This window comes from Lactuca saligna, chromosome 9, assembly GCF_052625555.1.
Source record: "Lactuca saligna cultivar CGN05327 chromosome 9, ASM5262555v1, whole genome shotgun sequence".
Lineage (NCBI taxonomy): Eukaryota > Viridiplantae > Streptophyta > Magnoliopsida > Asterales > Asteraceae > Lactuca > Lactuca saligna.
In genome coordinates this window covers 162,275,324-162,297,521 of record NC_136425.1, presented here as the reverse complement: position 1 = coordinate 162,297,521, position 22,198 = coordinate 162,275,324, and the positions used below count along the sequence as shown (strand labels likewise).

Here is a 22,198-nt window from a genome sequence, read left to right as displayed (position 1 = left end):
TCATTTATTCCTTCGGTTATTTCATGGTGAGTCCAATATATAGGAACAATTGTATGTTATGTGTTATATGCGCTATGTGCTTTTTCGTGTTATTATTCCGTGCTATTATGGTAGCAAAGTTGTACCTTTGACCATGTGATCAGTGGAAGGACTTAGATTCACAGTGGTATTGGTATGTAGCCTCTAGCCGTGTAGAGCATGTATCGTAAGAGAATGACTTCTACCCCCATGGCATTGGCAGAAGGTTAGATAGGGCTAAATGTCTGAAATCTACCAAAATGTTTAAATCAAAAAGTGTATGTCTTCTGTGCTATTTGGGCCAAAGCTTTATTAATGTATATCAAGTATTGAAATTGTTATGTCTCATTTATTTTATATCTTTAAATCAAATCATTGATTGATATGGAAAGCTTGTCATATGATTCACAAGTGTCTTTGTTGTTCTTTGTTCCTCTTTGCTTCATCCATATTGAAGTATATATATGGCATAACGTTATATTGTATCTATTATTTAACTCACTAAGCGTCACCGCTTACCCCTCTTAGTGTTTAACAATTGCAGGTAATAAACATCTAGCATGGTCATATACTGATAGAAGATTTTGAATAGTTAAAACTATTACTTTTGTATTTGTACACATGTATGTATAAAACTAAAATATCCTGGGTAATTGTGTAATATATAACATTTTGTAATAGTCTAAATAGTCGGTTTGTATCCAGTCTTTTGTAATCAAATTATCAATGTAAAATATTATTTATGAATATGCATGTAGCATGTTTTGGTGTAATTTGGAGTAACAATGTCTCAAGTATGAAGGAGATACTCAAGTATCCCCTTGTGAGGAGCGACTTATGGATAAAGTTACTGGTGTTATTCGACAAAGTCTCGAAGAACACAAAAAATAATGATAAAGGAAAAGAAAAGGTCACTGGAGAATCTTCTAAAGGGGAGGCAAAACGTCTTTCATTCAAAACATTTAAGAGTAATGGTGCTATGGAGTTTTTAGGTGTTCTTAATCCTATCATTGCTCTTACATGGATCCAGAACACAGAAAATGTTTTCCGTATCTCTCATGTGGTTGATGAATACAAGGTTAATTATGTTTTTGCAATGCTCATCGAAAAAGCCTTGATTTGGTTGGAAGCAACATATGAAGCTCTCAACAAGTATGACCAAGAGAATATATCTTGGGAAATGTTCAAAACTTGCTTGTTAGGAAAATATTATCCTCTAGACATGAGGAGGATATTGGAGAAAGAATTTCTCGAGCTTAAACAGGGAGGAATGATTGTGAATGAATATGAAACTCAATTCAATCAAAAAGCACGGTTTGCTGCAAAGTATGTTCCAAATGAAGATGATAAAATTCAGTTATTCATGGAGGGATTACGACATGAAATCCACGATTTCGTAGTCAATCAGGATGTTATGTCATTTGATAAAGTTTTTAAGTATGCCCAAAGATGCGAGCATGACTTAGAAATACGTGGTGCCACTCTTTCTGTTCCCAAGCATCCACGTACTGATCAAACTGTTTCTGTTTCCTCTATTCCACCAGCTCAATATGTTCGATCTGAACCTAGCAAGCAAGTTCAATTTCATAATACTTCTCGTGGCCGCGACATGTCACAATCTTTTTTGTTTCAATCCCCATCATGTCGTATTTGTGGAAAGAATCATCTTGGCAAATGCAGAATAGAAAAGGAATATGTGGTCTGTTATGGATGTGGAGAAACGGGTCACATAAAGCCAGCTTTCCTAATGAAGGATGTTACTTGCTATGCATGTTGTGTTAGTGGCCATAGGAAGTGTTTCTACCCTACTCTTACTAGCCAAATGACAGGAAGTCAAGCTTCTGTTCAACAACCAAAGAATTCTCCAACTAAAAAGGAGGAGGTTCCAAAAGCTAAGGATCGTGCATTCTAGATTACCATAGAGGAGGCACGCGAGGACCCGAATGTTGTGACGAGTACATTTCTTGTCAACTCTAGACCTGCTCACATCTTATTTGATTCTGGGGTGTCAAATTCTTTTGTGTCTTATGAATTTTCGCATTTTTTTCAAATTGCTTGCTATGCACTTGCGCAACCATTTCACGTAGATACTGCGAGAAGTATATCATTACTTGCTGATAAAATCTATAGGGATTGTGTCATAGAAATTGAAGGATACAATTTTCTTGCTAATCTGATTCCTATCTCCTCGCCCAACTTTGATATTATTATCGACATGGATTGGTTTTCAAAGAACCACACAGAACTCTTGTGCTATGAAAAGGTAGTACGCATTCCTATTGAAGGGAAGAATCTTGTTTATGTCTACGGTGAACAAAGAATCTTAAAAATAATCTCTTTCCTTAAAGCTTCATAAGTTTATATTGAAAGGGTGTTCTATTTATCTGGCATACGCAACTGATATCTCAAAAGAGGAGAAGAAAACTGTAAATGATGTTCCCTTTGTTAATGAATATCCTGATGTTTTTCCCAAAGAATTGTTAGGACTTCCTCTGGATATACAAGTAGAATTTCGAATTGACCGTGTGCCTGGTGCTGCTCCGATTGCAAAGACTCCTTATCGTCTTGCACCAACTGAAATGAAAGAAATGATGATTCAACTGAAGGAATTACTTGACAAATGCTCTATTCGACCGAGTACCTCTTCTTGGGGTGCTCCAGTATTGTTTGTCAAGAAGAAGGACGGTTCGATGAGAATGTGTATTGATTACCGTGAGCTAAATAAAGTAACTATCAAGAAAAAGTACCCACTACCTCGCATTGATGATTTGTTCAATCAACTTCAGGGCGTTAGCTATTTCTCGAAGATTGATTTGAGATCTGGGTATCATCAGTTGAAAGTACACGAGTAGAATGTACCGAAGACTGCTTTCCGTATTCGTTAAAGGCATTTCGAATTCCTTGTTATGCCATTTGGTTTGATGAATTCTCCTGTTGTATTCATGGATATGATGAATCGGGTATGCCGTCCAATGCTCGATGAATTTGTCATCATATTCATTGATGATATTCTAATTTATTCCAATTCTGAATCTGATCATGCCATTCATATTCGTGAGGTATTATAACTTCTTCGAAACGAGAAACTATATGCTAAATTCTCAAAATGTGACTTTTGGCTTCGTCAAGTTCAATTTCTCGGCCATATGATTTCATGTGATGGTATATCCATAGATCTTACCAAAATCGAAGCCATTCAAAATTGGGAAGCACCCCATAATGCTTTTGAAATTCGCAGTTCCTTGGGTCTTGCGGGGTATTACCAGAGATTCATTAAAGACTTTTCTCATATAGCGGTACATTTCACAAGTCTTACACGAAAGGAAACCAAGTTCGAATGGGGTGAAGCCCAAGAAAAGGCTTTCTCGACTTTAAAAGATCTTTTGACTCATGCTTTGATCTTATCACTTCCAGAAGGTGATAATGATTTTTCTGGGTATAGAGATGCTTCAAGGTTGGGACTCGGTTGTATGTTGATGCAACGTGGTAGAGTAATAGCCTATGCCTCAAGACAACTGAAAGAGTATGAAAAGAATTATCCCACCCATGACCTTGAACTTGCTGCAATTGTATTTGCCGTAAAACTTTGGAGGCATTATCTTTTTGGTACAAAATGCCAATTGTTTACTGACCACAAAAGTCTCAAGTATATATTTAGTTAACAAACTCTGAATATGAGACAACAACGAGCTATGGAGCTGATCAAAGATTATGACTATGAAATCATGTATCATCTTGGAAAGCCCAATGTAGTTGTTGATGCTTTTAGCAGAAAAGTTTAACGTATAGAATGTGTTATACTATTACTCACACTACAGTAAAGTTCACTATTCCTGATGAACTAGTGAAATGGGAAGTAGAGGCCTTAAATCCAGGAAATGTGAAGAAAGAAGGGATGATACATTATACTGATGTTTTACTTGATGATCCACGATGACTAAAGGTATTTAAGAATCGGCTATAGATTCCACAGATTGGTGGATTAAGACAAAAGATTTTGGATGAAACCCATAAATCTAAACTGTCAATACATCCTGGTATAAGTAAAATATACTTTGATGTACGGGCTGATTATTGGTGGCCTGAATTAAAGAGAGACATTAAAAGATATGTGCAGGAATGTCTAGTATGCTTACAAGTCAAAGCAGAGCACTAAAAGCCTTACGGAACTCCAGAAAGTCTTAGTGTTCCTGTGTGGAAATGGGAAGAGCTATCCATGGATTTTATTACCAAATTACCAAAGATTATTAGACAAAATGATAGCATTTGGGTAATCGTCAACCTCCTGACTAAGAGTGCACATTTTCTCACCATGCGTGAAACGGCTCTAATGGAGAAATACGCACAAGTATACTTGGATGAAATTGTTGCGAGAGATGGTGTGCCACTAAAGATCATTTCTGACCGTGATACTCTCTTCACTTCTCACTTTTGGGCGAGTATGCAACGTGAGTTGGGATCTCGAGTTTCTCTCAGCACAACTTATCATCCCCAGACAGATGGTCAGACGGAGAGAACAATCCAAACAATAGAAGATATGCTTCGTGCATGTATCTTGGAGTTCGGTGGTAACTGCGATAAGTACTTTCCTCTTGTTAAATTTTCATATAATAATAGTTACCACACTTCAATCAAAATGCCACCATATGAAGCATTATATGGTAGTAAATTCCATACTCCATTATGTTGGTGTGATATAGCACAGAAAATCCTTGGAGACCCTGAAACGATTCAAGACAGCACCGACAAGATTCAAAATTGTACGAGAAAGAATGAAAGCAGCCCATGATCATCAGAAGTCCTATACAGAAAAGAGGAGACGACCCATAGAATTCTGGGTGGGTGATTTTGTAATGCTAAAGGTATCCCCATGGAAAGGCATTATGCGATTTGGGAAGAAAGGAAAATTGAATCCCAGATTTGTTGGTCCTTTCAAAATCATCCAAAGAATTGGTAAGCAAGCATACCGCTTGAAATTACCCGAAGATTTGGCAGGTATTCATGATGTGTTTCATGTGAGTTATCTGCGTAAATGTTTGAGCATTTATGATGAAACGATACTGTTGTCCGATGTGAAACTGGATAATAAATTAAGATATGTAGAAGAACCTGAAGAAATCGTAAACGAAAGAACAATTGAATTGAGTAATAAAGAAGTGGAGTTGATGCTTGTCAAATGGCACCACCATCGAGACCCAAATTATACTTGGGAAAATAAGAATGAGATAAGAGCGAAATATCCTCGTTTATTTAAATCGATGTAATTTCGGGGACGAAATCCTCAAAAGGAGGAAGTATTTGTAACATACACGTTCAGTTATCGTGTTTTGTAATGAATAATATTATGAAATATTATATGATTATGAGCGTTGAGTTCTAACAGATAGTTTTTACAAGAATTGAAGTAAAACTATGTTTAGAATCAATCAGAAAGTTTTGGAAGTCTTATGAGATTTCAAACAAAAGTCAAATGTTGAAATTAACGAAAATATAAAAGTTGAAAATAAGTAAAATTACATTATTGAAAGTTGTAAAGAATCTCGTTAGAAACATTTACGTGCAAACCTCATCGAAATCCGAGTTATAACGAAGAAGTTATGACTTCTTAAATTTTCGTGACAGAACCGACAAGATGTCAAATGACATAAAAAGTGAGTTTTCGATAAACTACATTTTAGCCTTTATGACCTAAATGAAAGTTGTAGTATTCTTTAAACCGAGAACTTTCATAAAAAGAACGTCAAAATCTAACTTCGTATGAGGAAGTTATGATTTTTCTAAGATTCAGTATATCAATAGACAGCTAAAAACTCAAAATAAATATCGAGTGATTTTTAGCCAAGAAAACCTAAACGAGAATCAAATGTCTTATCAATAGTAGTATAACGGTAAAAAGACAGACTAAAATGGACGTTAGATGAACAAGTTATGAATTTTTAACGGACTTATCTTGTCCCGGTCTGTTAAAAATATAACTTTAAAAATAAAGTCAAAATTAGCCGACGGAGTCTAAACGAAAGTTGTAGAGCATAATCTCACATTCGCGTGGATATAAAAAACGTCAAAAACGGAGCTTGTATGCAAAAGATATGGATTTTAGAAGTTTAGAAAATCAGTGTAAGCCCTGCGTACATAAATACGCCGAGCATACTCATGTTTGTGATCCAAAGTCGGCCACGTCAACACCTTCTTAGCATACGACACGTGCCACACAGTTTCAACATGTCTGATGTCACACATCACGTTACGCCCCGCGTACCGGAGTGTACGCCCAACGAATAAGCTATCAGGGCTATACGCCCCACGTACTTAAAGATTACACCCAACGTAATTTGGATTTTAGCGACTATAAATAGAACGCAAAGCCTTCAGGTTTTTGTTTAGAAAATCTATTCCCTCTCACTCTGTACTCTCATTTAATTTACTTTTAACGCCCCGAAGACCTAGTATCATCTCCGACACTCGAAACAAGTCCCGACGCTCCGAAGTTCCTGAGAAAATCATCTTACTAGTCGAAACTTTGCATGAGTAAGGCCCGATTTTCAACTAAAATCTCCGGTTTCGTCATAGAAAGTCATTTTTAGAGTCGAAGTGTTTCCCAAATTATCATTTATTTCTTCGGGTATTTCACGGTGAGTCCAATATATAGGAACAATTGTATGTTATGTGTTATATGCGCTATTTGCTTTTTTCGTGTTATTATTCCGTGCTATTATGGTAGCAAAGTTGTACCTTTGACCATGTGATCAGTGGAAGGACTTAGATTCACAGTGGTATTGGTATGTAGCCTCTAGCCGTGTAGAGCATGTATCGTAAGAGAATGACTTCTACCCCCATGGCATTGGCAGAAGGTTAGATAGGGCTAAAAGCCTGAAATCTACCAAAATGTTTAAATCAAAAAGTGTATGTCTTCTGTGCTATTTGGGCCAAAGCTTTATTAATGTATATCAAGTATTGAAATTGTTATGTCTCATTGATTTTATATCTTTGAATCAAATCATTGATTGATATGGAAAGCTTGTCACATGATTCACATATGTCTTTGTTGTTCCTTGTTCCTCTTTGCTTCTTCCATATTGAAGTATATATATGACATAACGTTATATTGTATCTATTATTAAACTCACTAAGTGTCACCGCTTACCCCTCTTAGTGTTTAACAAATTGCAGGTAATAAACATCTTGTATGGTCATATACTGATAGAAGATTTTGAATAGTTAAAACTATTAATTTTGTATTTGTACACATGTATGTATAAAACTAAAATATACTGGGTAGTTATGTAATATATAACATTTTGTAATAATCTAAATAGTCGGTTTGTATCCAGTCTTTTGTAATCAAATTATCAATGTAAAATAGTATTTATGAATATGCATATAGCATGTTTTGGTGTAATTTTGAGTAACAGTGTCTCAAGTATGAAAGTGTGGGTCTTTTAGTGAAATAGATCCGGTATCTGGTTGAGATAGACTTAAGGGGATTGCAAGCACCCTGATATGCTTCGTAGTATCCGGTTGAAATAGATCGAAGAGGTAGGCAAGCATCCAAATATGCTTGATAGCATCCAGTTGAAATAAACCGAAGGGATAGGCAAGCACCCATATATGCTTGGCAATATGTTTGTTTTGTATGTGGTATTTTGAGGGAACTCACCAAGCTTTGTGCTTATAATCTTCAATTTATGTTTTAGGTACTTCTAGTTCGAAGGGGAAGGACCCCGCTTGATCGCACCGCATCACCCTATGATTTCCGCATTTAGAGATTTTGGGAATTTGTACTCTTATAACATTTGATTATGACACTTTGTTAACTATTTTGATATTAGTACCATATGAATTGAATGTATTTAAAAAAAAAATTACCTGTATTTTTTGGGCTATTACAATTGGTCACCATGTATGGAATTTCTTATTTTTTCTATGTAGATGATTCCATTTTTATAGGAGAGTGGGATGTAGATAATGTGAGAAGTTTGATTTGTATCATTAGAATGTTTTATATGACGTTTGGTTTGCAGATCAATCTGCATAAGTCTAAACTTTATAGGATTGGTGTGACTTCCGTTGAGTGTATTAAGGAGGCTATTTATATGGGGTGCACTTCAAACTCCTTTACTTTTATTTATATTGTCCTACCAGTTGGAGACTGGATGTATAAAGATGTGGATTAGGGAGTTCTTCTAGATTAATTTCGTGAAAAACTATCTCTTTGAAAGTCGAGGATGATTTCCATTGACCGAAGACTTACTTTGGATAAGTTTGTGTTTAGAAACCTTGGTATATATTATTTGTCGATCTTCAAGATGCATGTGGTTATAAGTCGCCAGTTAGAAAGTCTTCGTTCAAGATTTATTGGGTTGCTGAGGACAAAATTTTACATTGGGTTAAATGGGATGTTATTCTTACCTCCAAAGAGAATGGTAGGTTAGTGGTTGGAAGTTTGTCTACTTTTAATCAAGCTTCGCTATATAAGTGGAGGTGGCGCTTTTTGAATGGTGATCAATTTCTTTGGGTTCAATTGATCAAGATTTGTTATGGTATTGATGGTGGTTTTTCACAACCTTCCTTAGGCATTTCGAAACCTAGTATTTGGGTGGCTATTGTAAAGTGGTGTGAGATTTACATAACAATGGTTTTATTCCTTTTGATGTTATTAGAAGGCAAGTGGGTAATGGTAATTACATGAGGTTGTGGAGGGACGTGCGGGTTGGTGATGCGATTTTGAGTGCTCGGTTTCCTAGATTGTTTGCCTTGTCTTTAATCGGTGATGCTTTGCCTAGTAATTGTTGGACAAGTAATATATGGGAGATTGCTTGGAAGAGACTGACTGTTAGTGGAGTCTTGTTGATTTAGCTTCATATTTTGATGGAGATTTTGAATTCCTTTCAGCTTTCGAATATAATGGATTCGTGGGAGTGGGTTCTCGGTTTGGAGAACCAATTTTCGACGAAGGATGTTACAGCTTGTCTAGATCTTTTTTCCTTGGTGGTATCGCTACTACGTGGAATAAGTTTATTCTAATAAAAATAAATATTTTAGACTATTCTAAGTCGGTTGCCGACTAGATGTAATCTTGTTAGTCGTGAAATCAAGTTTCCTTCTATCTTATGTGCTTGCTATTGTGAGGTTCAGGAGGATTTTGAGTAACCATTCTTGAAATACTCTCTTGCTTGGGCTTTGTGGCAGAAGTTTGTGACATGGGTTGATCTTTTTGTGTCTTCGTTTTATTTGATTTGCAATGGATTGTTGGCTTTGTGATCGCTAACTTTATAAGATTGATCATGGAGTCAACGTGTGCTACCTTGATATGGTTTCTTCAGACTTATCAAAATGCGTTGGTTTTTTGGAATGCAAAGTATATGAGAGATGATATTTGATTCCATTGTGTTGTTTTTGTTTAATTGGTTTTGTAATAGAAATCGAAAAAATGGAATAATTGGAATGAGTGGATGCAAAATCTTTTCATGAACTAAGGTTTTTTTTCGTTTTTGCTAGCTTCTATCTAGCTTTTTAATACATTCCGATCGTACAAAAAAATCAAGCCAATAGAGAAATGTTGGAAAAATTGGAATGAGTGGTCGCAAATATCTTAATACTATTGGTATGAAAAAATGATAACAATGTGGGAGCTGATTCGTACACAACGATTTTTTAGCATACTCAACAATTTTTTATAAATAGACAATTATTTAACAATGTGGGAGCTGATTCGTACAATTTTAAATAGACAATTATTTAACAATTTTAATAGACAATGGGGTAAAGTGTTAAGTTAAAAAGGGTAAAATTGATAGTTTATGAAAAAAATGTTGTGTAAGGTAAAAAATTGTTGTTTATGGATCAATATAATATAGGGAAAATGATTTAAGAGACCATCGAAGTTTCAAATTCGTTAAAAAAAACATTCAAGTATTACATGTTCAAAAAATACCATCAAACTAAGATATATGTTCAAAACACACCAACGAAATACATGTTATGTTCAAAAACACCATCTTTATGGTTGGGGTAACTTACGTATTTAGTCCCTAACTTTTTTTTTTTTAACTCGGACGGTTGCTTTAGTTTAAATTTGCTTCAACTTCGAACCTTGATCGAATTAATAGACTAATATACTCTTATTACTTTCATTTAGCATTATTTTTATTATTTATTAGTTATTTATACAATTTATGTTATTATTTATTATAAATGTATCAATTGTGTAAATAATTAACAAGTAATAAAAATAAATGTTAAATAAAAATAATAAGGGTATATTAGTCTTTTAACTCGATCATGGTCCGAAGGCAAAATAAATTTAAACGCTAGGGACCGTCCGAGTTAAGAAAAAAAAATTAGGGACTAAACGTTAATGTTTTTTAAACAAATTTGAAACTTCAATAATCTCCTAAGTCATTATCCCTATAATATAAATCAATAATCGATATCAATATCACTAATATCTTACAACTACGTTAGCGAATAGGTAAAATATTTGAACTCAAATTGTTAGAACTTGCTAACTTAGGTCAAAGGTCACATGTTTTTTTAGTATGTTAACAAAAGCTTGCATAATAAATCACACGAGAACATTTATTTGATCATAGTTTCTTCACCTAATCAATTGTTGTGGACTCTTCCAAAATCTTAAATTTATTTTTTTATTAATTACCACGGTCGAATGAGTAAGCACACCTTTTTACACTCCACTAAGCTGAATCAACGGTAAAGTGTCATACCGGATCATCCTTGGTTTTCAAAGACAACCGATACTTCACTAGAAAAAATCCGGCGGCATGTCCCACCACCACAACAATAAAAACACCAAGATTGTATGACATCACAGACAACATTACAAGGTATGCAAGACCCATACGGAATCCATAAACAAAAGCCTGAGTCAGACAACCCGAAATCGTATATGCTCCTGTCTTGATGGTTGTGAACACAGAAAAGAACTCGACTGCAACAGCAAGAACGAACACAAAAGCTAAAGCCAAAATATACATGCCTAACTTGCCATTAGGCCAGTCGTTGAATAACATTACTACATCTTTGCCCCAGAAGAAGGTCATGTGCATCGTAGCCATGTTATGCATGGCGGTGGTATTAGCCTTGGGCATCGGCATGGGCATGTCCATGTGATCATGAGACATTTGTTCAACGGGATAAGTGGGACAGACCTTTTTTCTTTGATGCTACTTGAGGATGTTGTTGTGTTAGCATGTCGTTTAGTTTATATAGGGAGAATATATATCAAGCTGGTTTGACATTGGAAAAGCTCAAAAACCAAGGTTTTGAAAACCGGACCGGAGACTGAACCGGTCGTCTTACTGGTTCGATGGTTCAAGTGGTCCAACCTCTCAAAAACCGGAAAAACCGAATGATGTCATAATTATATTTAATTATACAAAAATTACAAAAAAATGAAAAAAATAAATATTTTTTAAAATTTCCGGTTTTAACCGGTTCAACCGGACCGGTTTTTACCGGTTCAACCGGTTTTCACTGGTTTTCACCGGTTCACACGAATACCGGTTTTTTAGCCTTTAAGAACCGGATCCAGGACCGGTTCCCGGTTGAACCGGCCGGTTCGGTCCGGTTTTCAAAACATGGTCAAAAACCACAGCCATTGGTGTTGCATAAAACAAAGAGCCTCCATGAATCATTCTATTTCCTAAGTTATATATATATATATATATATATATATATATATATATATATATATATATATATATATATATATATATATATATATAAAAGGGGTAATGGAATATATGTAGTTGAAATGTACTTATCCTTAGTAAATTAGGTAGTTTTTATTAAATTATATCTAAAACTAATCTTGACTATTCTTTGACTATTCTTCCTTCCAATCTAATTTGTGTTTGCTTTTCTTTAACAAAAAGTTTTGTTTGACACCATAAGGTTTTAGTGTTTAGTTTAAACAAACCACTTTAAAATTAAAAGCTAGCATTTAACAAAATGCAACCTCCTACCTACTACAAGTTAGTTTTTTCTCAACTTAAAAGTTGAAAGTCATGTCCCATTATTAAAACATGGTGATTTTTAAGATTGAAAGTAATATAATACAAATAAAAAAGAACATACAAAATAATGACTTAATCAATAGCTAACATCCTTCCTAATCGGCTTTCAAAAATCCCATTCGTTCATCGCCGTTCGCCACTACTTCTTTGCAGGTCGCTGGTCACGGTCCTTCTTCGCCTCTCGCCAACCACTGCTGAATGTCATAATAAAGGGACTCTTTTGTCAGCGTCTTCTTCATTCTCTGACGAGATCTTCTTCTTCTGTGATTTCTTTTGGCGAGTTCGATGGTTGGGATTGGGCCTGCGAGTCGATTTCTTTTGGCGAGCTCGATGGTTGGGATTGGGCCTGGGAGTCGATCTTGGACTCAGGTCGGTAATCTGAAATTGATTGAATTTCCCTGTTAATCTCGGAGTGAAGGAATCATGGGATGCATGTGCGAAGGTGGCAACTGTGGCTGATGTTTACATTGCTAAGAAGCTATCCAAATTAGGTAAATGTTTTGCCTTTGTTCGTTTTATTAAAGTTTCAGATGAGAAATTGTTGGAAATAAAGATTAGAGAAATTTGGTTGGGTTCATACCACCTGTTTGTTTCACTAGCTCGTTTTCAACGAGAATCTGATCGTAAGAGGCAATCTGATTCACATGTACATGGTGATCAGGTGGTGTCCAAAATTAATGGGAAGGGGCAAGAATCATATGCGACTGTGGTTAAGGGGGGCAAGGGCATGCATGAGCTGAAAGAGCCTAAATCTACTGTTTGTACTTTGTCTGGGAAGGAAATATGCAATAATATGTCCTTAAAGGCTTCGATGTTTGCGAAACTCAGGGATATTAGATTGATTCAAAATTTGTTTGTTTTATTGAAAGAAGAAGGCTTTGATGCTCTTCAAATCAAGTATGTTGCTAGTGATTGGGTATGTTTGACATTTTTGTCTGAAGAAGTCTGCGCCAGGTTCAAGAAATGTAATGGTATTAAGGCCTATTTTTCTTTGTTTAGGCCTGTTGTAAATGGGTTTTTTGTTAAGGAAAGAGCTGTGTGGATTGAGATGATTGGGTTGCCTTGTTGTGCATGGAATGATGATGTCGTTTCTAAGGTGGCTAGCATGTGGGGTGATGTATGTTTTCTAGATGATGATGGGGATGCTTCATTGGCAATCAAGAGGGCATGTATTAAGACTTACAAGCCAGGTTTGATTCATGAGACAGTTAAAGTGGTTGCCCAAGGTATTGAGTATGATGTGGCAGTTCGTGAAATTTCAATTTAGGAACTAGATATATTGGAAGAGGGGGAGGTGGGCTCGGATAATCCAGAATTATCAGATGAAGAGGAACCCAAGGATTTTTTTTTTTGGTGAAGATACGTGTGATATACAAAAAGATTTTCAGTAGGGTAACGGTAATGAGGAGGTAGCAGATTCTCTCAATGTACATAACACTCCAAATTTAGGTAATCAAGAAGCTGGTTTTGTAGATAGAAAATTTCATTTCTTTCAAACTAGTGGAAGGAAGAAGAAGGTGGATAGATGCTTTGAAGATGATGAGTGGGTCAAATCGATCCTGGTTGATGCATCGGTGAAGTTGCCGACTAGGCCCGAGAGGGATTCTTCATCGGCTGATGAGGAAATCCGTCAGGGTGGAGTAGTGGGGGGTGGGGCCTCAGAATCTTTATCTCAATCTCCAGGGTTCTAGTGTGAGAAGTTACACGGGAATTTTAATCTTAATGCCTCGGCGTCGAGATCCTCTGGTTCACATGGTTCTTCTAAGTTGCTAAAGAAAAAAGTTTCGGTGGGTGTAGAAGATATTGAGGATGTCTTGAAACGATATATTGAAATCGGTGATTTTCTTGGGTATGATATGAAATCTCATAAGGATAAGGTTTCTAAAATCTTGTCTAGCATTGGTGTGGTACAAGTGGATAGATGAATTGTCTATCTTTTAATATTTGTGGTACTCGAACTTCTTTTAAAAGAAGTTGGGTTCATTCGTTGTGTATCCAGAATAGGGTGTCATTTCTAGGGTTGCAAGAGACTAGAATGACAAAATTTGACTTGTTCAAAGTTAGGAGTATGTAGGGGTAATCCTTGTTTTGATTTTGCGTGTAGTTGTGTTCGGGGTCTTTCAGGGGTATTCTTTCTGTTTGGGACCCTAATGTGTTTGTGAAAGGCAGTGTTCATTGTTCGGATAATGTGGTTATTGTTGGAGGAGTTTGGGTTCCTTTTATTTTCCATGTTACATGGTTAATATTTATGCTCCTCAAGGTATCCGGGAGAAATTTGACATGTGGCAATATCTTATGGATTTTAAAGGATGAATGGGGGGGGGGGGGGGGGGGGGGGAATTACGTGTTTTATGGAGACTTTAATGTTGTGAGGGAGGTGTCTGATAGAATGGGGTCGGTTTTTTGTTCTAGTTCGGCTTTTGATTTTAATGATTTTATTGATGATATGGGTCTCATTGACGTGCCTATGATTGGGAAACGGTTTACTAGAATTGATGCTATTAGTTCCAAGTTAAGTAAGTTGGATAGGTTTCTGGTGGATGAAGCTTTTTATGATAGATTTGAAAATCTTCAAGTTTCGATTCTTGATAGAAGGTTGTCTGATCATTGCCCTATTTTCTTGCATGTGTCTTTGGTGGATTATGGTCCTTCATCTTTTATATTCTTCAACGCTTGGTTAGAGCTTGATGGATTTAATGATATGGTGAAAGATGCTATCAAGGAGTTCGTGGTTGACAGGTCTTTGAGTAAGTTTGTTGTGTTCAAAAATAAACTTAAAATCTTAAAAGACCGGATAAAAAATGGGTTGCGGGTTATAAGGAGGAATCTAGAGTTTCTAGTTACCATATATTATCTAGATTGGTTGATATTGATAAGATCTTCGATGATGGTGGATCGAGTGATGATTTGCCTTGTGAGAGAAGGGTTATTCTTGGTGAATTGGCCTCCATGGAAAAGTCTTGGTCTCTTGACTCAGCCCAAAAAGCTCGATTTAAATAGGCTATCGAGGGGGCTGAGAACTCAGCTTTTTTTTCATGCCATGTTGAAGCAGCAAAGATGTCATAGACTTATTAGAGGCATATCTATTGACGGGGAGTGGGTTGGGGATCCCCCTCTTGTTAAAAAAGCCTTTTCTGATTTTTACGCTTCTAAATTCCAAAAGTTTAAGGGAGTTCCGATGGGTCGTAAGAATGATAGATTCAGATCTCTTGATCCGGACACGGCTAATTCACTTGACTCTGTGTTTTCTACTGAAGAGATCAAGAGGGTGGTCTGGGATTGTGGGCTGGACTGGGCACCGGGTCCAGATGGATTCTCTTTCCGGTTTCTCAGACATTTTTGGGAGTTTTTGGGTGATGATGTAGTGGCTTTTGTGTAGGAATTTAGTGTCAATCCTAGGTTTCCCATTGGGTGTAATTCTTCTTTTATTACATTGATTCCTAAGATTGACAATCCTATTCGTATCAACGATTTTCGGCCTATTAGTCTCATTGGCTTGCAGTTTAATATTATTGCTAAATTGTTGGCTAATAGGTTAGTTCCGGTCTTTCATGATGTTATTGGGTTGAAGCAATCTACTTTTCTCAAATCCAGGAAAATTCTTGATGATCGTCTTCTTATGAATGAAATGGTTCGGTGGTTCAAACACAAGAAGAAGAAATTGATGATTTTTAAAGTCGACTTTGAAAAAAACGTACGACTCAGTCAGTTGGGATTATATTGATAGGATTATGTTGTTTCTTGGTTTTGGGGAAAAATGGAGGGCTTGGATTAGGGGGTGTTTTCAAATGCTCGTTCCTCGATGCTTTTGCATGGTTGCCCTACGGATGAGTTTTAGTTGTTTAGAGGGTTGAGACAAGGTGACCCATTGTCGCCTTTTCTCTTCATTATTGCTATGGAGGATGCGGTGTCGGAAGGTGTGTTTAGGGGGGCCCAACTTGAGTCACATGATTTAGCTATCTCTCATTTGTTTTATGTAGATGATGCTATTTTTCTTGGAGAATGGAATGAGAATAATGTCCGAAATTTGATTCGGGTGTTGAGATGTTTTTATTTAGTCTCGGGTCTAAATCTCAATCTTTCTAAGTCTAGTCTATATGGTGTGGGGGTTAGTAGGTCTGAAATCTCCAACCTTGCTTCTTTTACAGGCTGCTCGACTGGTTCTTTTCCATTTGTGTATCTTGGTGTTCCGGTTGGCGAATCTATGGTGCGTGTTAAAGGTTGGCAAATAATTATAAATCTCTTCAAAAAAAGATTGGGATCTTGGAAAACTAGATTGTTGTCTATTGGAGGTCGTTTAACTCTTGTTAAGTCAGTTCTAGGTAGCCTTGGTATTTATTACTTATCTATTTTTAGGCCTCCTGTTGCTGTCTTGTAGGCTTTGGAAAATATGAGAGCTCGGTTTTTTTGGGGAATGGAAGAGGGTCAAAAACGTATTCATTGGGTTAAGTGGAATTTTACGTTAAACTCTTTTGACCAGGGTGGTCTGGGTATTGGTAGTTTAGATGCTTTTAACCTGGGTGTTTTATATAAATGGAAATGGAGATTCTTTAATGAGCCTGACGCCTTATGGGTGAAAGTTTTGAAGTTTTTTTATGGTGAAGGGGGAGGTTTTTCTGGGGGCTCGAGAATACAAAGTGGTGGTGGTGTTTGGCAAAGAATAGTTGGGTCTATTAACCATCTTCACGAGAGTGGTTTATTGCCCTCGAATGCCATGGCTAAAGTGACTGAGAATGGAGCTACTATTCGGTTTTGGCACGATGTTTGGTGCTTGGATGTTCCTATGATGGTGCAATTAGAAAGATTGTTTGTGCTTGCTTCTAATCAAAACTCTTTAGTTAGTGATTATTGGTCTCCGACGGGTTGGGTTTTTGCTTGGCGTCATGACATTAGAGGAGCGGTTGAACAAAAGCAGTTTATGACTTTGATGTCTTTGTTGGATGACTATCATCTTGGCATGGAGTTAGACAAATGTGTTTGGAATCTTGATATTTCAGGGTGCTTTTTCGGTTAAATCGACTAGGAATTGGATCGATGATTCGAGACTTCCGTCGGGTTCCATGCCTACTAAACGGAATTGTTCAGTTCCAATTAAAATAAATGTTTTTTATTTGGCGTTTAATGATGGATAGGCTTCCTGTGAGGTCGAAGTTGGTGGAGAGAGGGGTGGATCTTGACTCGGTTTTGTCCCCCTTGTGTTACGATGCTACTGAAGATGTGTTGCACTTGTTTATTCAGTGCACCATTGCAAATCAGATTTGGAGGCGGGTTAATCTTTGGCTTGATTCGGATATCCCTGTTTTTTTTTCTATGAGAGACATGATGGACTGGATCGATGCGAGGCCGAATGTTAAGCAACAAGGGGCGATTGTTGATACGGTTATTTCTGTGGTCATTTGGGTGTTTTGGATGTTCTGTAACGGTATTTTGCTTAGTAGTAATAAGCCTAGAAATGATAGAATTTTTGATTCCATTGTCGATATTTTGTTTCGTAGGTTTTCGTCATGTAACTCTAAGGCTATGTCGCTTCAAAATCCTAACCAGTCTTTAATGGTCTGTATTTCTAACGCCTTGCTAGTTTTCTTTTAATTTTATTGGTTGTTGCCGTTCAAAAAAATTGACTTAATCAATGTTTATAAATAAAATTGGGATACTGTTTTACCATTGATGAAGTACAAAACGTTTGTTTGAATTAAATTTTGTTAAAAAAATTATTTTTTAATTTCTCTAAAAACTTGGATGGAATTTTTTATCATAAAAAATTTATTATTATTATTATTATTATTATTATTAAAACGACAAACTAACTTATTCCTAAAAATTATTTTATTATCTTTTTATTCTATAACTCCGCTCATTTCGTTTGAATTGTTTCCATAATCCGAAGAAATGAGGTTATGTACCTATACAAAAGTCTCCTCTCCATTCACCAAGATAATGTTGTATAAGTTGCTTCAGAGATAAATTTTCTACATTTTGTTGTATGTCAACTATATTACGTCTTGACATATTACACAAGTTGCTTTAAGAATTGAATTTTCTTAATTTCATTGTCTGTCAACTATACGACGTGTTTATATAATGAATATTTAAAACACCTATACATATTAAAGTATTTTCATATCATCATTATTATTTTAATTATAATTTGGGTAAATTACACCGTTGGTCCCTCGTGCACATGCCAGAAAGCATGTGTAGTCCCTATTTCCAAAATTTAACTCGTGCAGTCCCTCGTTGTTATTTATCTTGCATGGTTAGTCCCTATGCACGTTAACTGTTAAATCCTTCCGTTTAAGCTACCCACGTGCCTTGCACGCAGGGGCATTTTCGTCTTTTTAGGGTTTGTGTCCATATTTAATGCCGTTACACCTTAAATCTTATAAAGAACACTGCAACCCTCTTTTCCTTTGCTATCCTCTCGTTCGTCTCTTCCCCTCGTTCAATCGATTTCTTCCAAATACATAACAATGATCGATATTAAATGCAATTGTGGAGCCACTGCAGTGATTCGCACATCTTATAGCAAAAGAAACCCTGGGAAACTCTATTATGCTTGTACAGTAAAGGTAAGGTTAATGATTTCAATTTCGTTCTTCGTCTTCTCTAATTTTGCCCTAATTCTTCATCTACTTTAATTGGTTCAGGGACCATTATGCAAGTTCATAGGATGGGTGAATGATTATGATCAGGACTGTGATTGTATGGCGTTTAGGATGAAACTTGAAGAACAAAATCGCAAATTGAAGCTTTACCTAGTTATTAGGTGGGTTTTTTTTTGTTTCAGTCCTTATATATAAAGTGTAGGTTTAGTAATGAAGTTGTTAGTATTTTGGTATGTGTATTTTGTAATGTTATTTGTATTAACAAAAAAATGTCAATTTTAGTTACAATATATTGTGTAATCATAATGTGGTGTTATCAGTTGGTGTTCAAATTTAATGAAAATGTGGTATTTGCAACATATGCAATATACCATTCAATACATGTAGCATCCAATATAACAATTAAAAAGGACAAAAACTAAAATATCCAAGATAACCATTGACCATTAACATAAAGGGACATCCAAAATAACAACATAGTGTTATGGCATACAAATAGTTATCCTAGACAGCAACAAAGTATCAAAATACAAAACATAACAACAAAGTAATATGGCAATAAATGCCTAACAAAAACATAGTTATCCTTCATGATCATGATACCAAACTACAAATTCTCAAAGCATGGGGCTTTTCCTTTGTTCCCAACTCCATTTTGTACACCACCACTGCTACCTGCTGCACCTTCTCCTGTTGTATTCCCTGCTGCACCTTCTCCTGTTCCATTCCCAGTCTGTGATTGTCCCTTGCAGGTCCTTCCATTATGGCCCACATTTCCACATTTTGTGCATGTTACAGATTTCCATTTTGTGGACACTCCATCATCTTCTGTTGCAGATCTTCTTCTCTTTTTTTTTGGTCTGCCAATAGGGACACGATACTTTGGTGGTATCAACTTGGTAGGATATGTGTTTTTTTCCCACAATAACCTCCCATTAATAGGTTCAACTTTGAAGACATACATTTCTTTCCAAGTCTTGAGCCAATAAGTTGGGTGTACCCATGTCTCAGGTATGCCAACATTTTCATTGTTGAGCCTCATATCCCATATAGCTGCTATACTATGTTTGCAGGGTATGCCTGTCAGTTCCCACCTATTACATGAACAAGTTTGTTGGTCCATATTAACCACATACTGATTAGTACCTTCACTTGTAACTTGGTACTTCCCATTGCCACAGAACACTGCCCTACACTGTACTGCCCTTTCTTTAATTTTTTCAAGGGTCTTAGTGGCTGTAGGAGTTAATGGGCCATTAGCTTTATTAATTTCTTTTTGAACCATGACAATTTTCCTCATGATATACTCCCTAATAAACTCCAAGCAACTGATAATTGGCTTATCACGACCCTTCACTATCTTGCTATTCAAACTCTCACACATATTATTCAACAAAGCATCACAATGTGCCCTCCCTAATAAAACACAACTGTATTAGATTATATTTAAAAATTATACACTTATAAACATAATATTATATACCTGAGAAGTGGGATCTGGACCAGTGCTTAGGTGGAATAGAATTAAGCCAGTCATATGCTTCACTGTTAAGTTTCTTTAGTTCTTCCATGGCAGTGTTGAATTGTGGTATGGTGGTACATGTTGCACATTTCCAAAGACAATCCTTGAATTCCTTGCCCCTCCATTTACGTTTCATGTTCTCATGAAGATGCCTTAGGCAATATCTATGCTCTGCTGCTGGGAAAAGTTTCTCAAGTGCAGGCAATAACCCCTAAATCATCAAAAGAGTGAAGTTGCTTATTGAATTGTAAAACATGCATGTGAAAATGAATGGAGAACTTTATTTACCTTCTGTCTATCTGATATGAAAGTGAAGTTGGAGTTTGCATACAAACCAAGATCATCTCCTAAGTTAGTTAAAAACCAGGTCCATGAATTAAAGTTCTCTGCTTCAACAACTGCATATGCCAAAGGGTATGTGCAATTGTTCCCATCTAAACCCTGAATTATCATGTCAAACACAGTAATAAGCAAACAATTAACTATGGTCAAACATTAATCAAATACTAAAATATGATTATGCACATACCACTGCTGTCAGGATCATACCATGGTATGGACCCTTCATGAATGCACCATCAAGCCCTAGTAAATCTCTTTTCCCTGCTGCAAATCCACTTTTCAGTGGACCAAGACAAATGTATACTCGTTCAAATACCCTGGTCTCAGATGCATAACATGGTTCACTTTGCACTTGAAGTTTGACTGTGGTGTTTGGATTTCTACTCTGCACCTCCTGTAAGTAGTCTCTTAGACATGAGTACTAAGCAACAAAATCTCCCCTAATTGATTCCAGGGCTTTCGTTTTCGCCCTATGAACTTTCATGTCTGACAATCCAAGTTGGTATTTCTTCTCAAGCATCTCAGGTAATGCTCTAAGTGGTATTTCTGGGTTTGCCTCCACTGTGTCAACAATCTGTTCAGAGAGAAACTTGTAGTTACATGCCCTAATTTTCCTTGTTTGAAGGCACGTATGTTGCTTTTCATAGGTCTTAACAGTCCAGTTAATGTCTTTTTCCACTTACTCACTAGTAGGACCCATGGGCATTTATGAATAGAACCATCTTTCACTTTCTTTTTCTTTTGACTTGGTCCCACTTTGTCATTACTTTTGCTGGTCCCACCTGTTTCTAATATCCCAAGGTTTGGTATTGTCCCTTTGCAAACCACTCTAATCCTATTTTTGTCATTCTTGACGAAGTCTAACTCCCTTTTACTCTGTATGGAATGAAGATAAATTTGTTGTTTAACTTCCTTGGCTGTGCTAAAAGTCTGGTGGATGTAAAATGGATCTTTGACAGCAGCTGCTTCATTCTTATGTGCTCTTCGTAAATCTCTTATCTTCTTCCTTTTTTTTACTAGCTTCACCCTCATCTGATGAAGATGCAGATACAAATTCTTCAGTGTTTATAACCTCTAATTCTTCATCACCTTCTACTACTTCATCTCGATCATCAGGAAAACTTCCAACCCACTCCACCTCTTTGTCAATGTTGAGGTGAAAGTTCTTCATATCAACCTCTGGATCATCTAACAAATTATCTTCATCAACTATGTAATCACTATCTTGACTGTATTCACTATCTTCAGTGTCATCACTATCATGACTGTCTTTACTAGCTTGACTGTCTTCACCTGCTTTTTCACTATTTGGTTCATCTTGTTCCATAGGAGTCCCACCAAAAGGTTCACACCATTCAAATGTATCATCCCAACCATCAACATTAGGACATGTGCTTCCTATCATTGGTTCAGTCAAAGGGCTTTCAATTCTTGGTATATAGGCAGGGGTTGACTCAACTGTTTCACTCAATGTAACAAGGGGTTGTTCCAAGGTTGTTTCAAGTAATGTACTAGGGGGTTCGTCCATAGTTTCTACATTCTCAAAAACAGGGGCTTCTTCACTAGGACAATCCCCTGAATTTGACCATGTCAATAACAAGCTTTTACGACAAAGGGACTCAGGAATTTCGTGTATCTTTATCTTTGCAGGGTTTAGGGACATTTGATACGTATGC

The 22,198-nt window shown here is 36.4% G+C and overlaps 3 protein-coding genes and 1 pseudogene across 3 annotated transcripts; 2 read left to right on the top strand and 2 right to left on the bottom strand.

Annotated features, from left to right (window-relative positions):
• Nucleotides 1-10,419: 10,419 nt before the first annotated feature.
• Nucleotides 10,420-11,159, bottom strand: LOC145016895 (copper transporter 2 pseudogene; annotated as a pseudogene).
• Nucleotides 11,160-14,442: 3,283 nt separating this feature from the next.
• Nucleotides 14,443-15,432, top strand: LOC145016894 (uncharacterized). Its single transcript, XM_078975060.1, has one exon. The coding sequence runs from the start codon at nt 14,443-14,445 to the stop codon at nt 15,430-15,432; it is 990 nt and encodes a 329-aa protein (XP_078831186.1).
• Nucleotides 15,433-15,948: 516 nt separating this feature from the next.
• On the top strand, nt 15,949-17,563 carry LOC145016893 (uncharacterized). Its single transcript, XM_078975059.1, has 4 exons — nt 15,949-16,260; nt 16,432-17,051; nt 17,186-17,432; nt 17,549-17,563. Exons 1-4 carry the CDS (start codon nt 15,949-15,951, stop codon nt 17,561-17,563), a joined length of 1,194 nt encoding a protein of 397 aa, XP_078831185.1.
• Nucleotides 17,564-19,265: 1,702 nt separating this feature from the next.
• On the bottom strand, nt 19,266-20,926 carry LOC145016891 (uncharacterized). The gene is made up of 4 exons (XM_078975058.1): nt 20,710-20,926; nt 20,469-20,621; nt 20,142-20,391; nt 19,266-20,074 (listed from the first exon to the last, which is right to left on the bottom strand). Exons 1-4 carry the CDS (start codon nt 20,746-20,748, stop codon nt 19,266-19,268), a joined length of 1,251 nt encoding a protein of 416 aa, XP_078831184.1. The 5' UTR covers nt 20,749-20,926.
• Between the last annotated feature and the right edge of the window lie 1,272 nt (nt 20,927-22,198).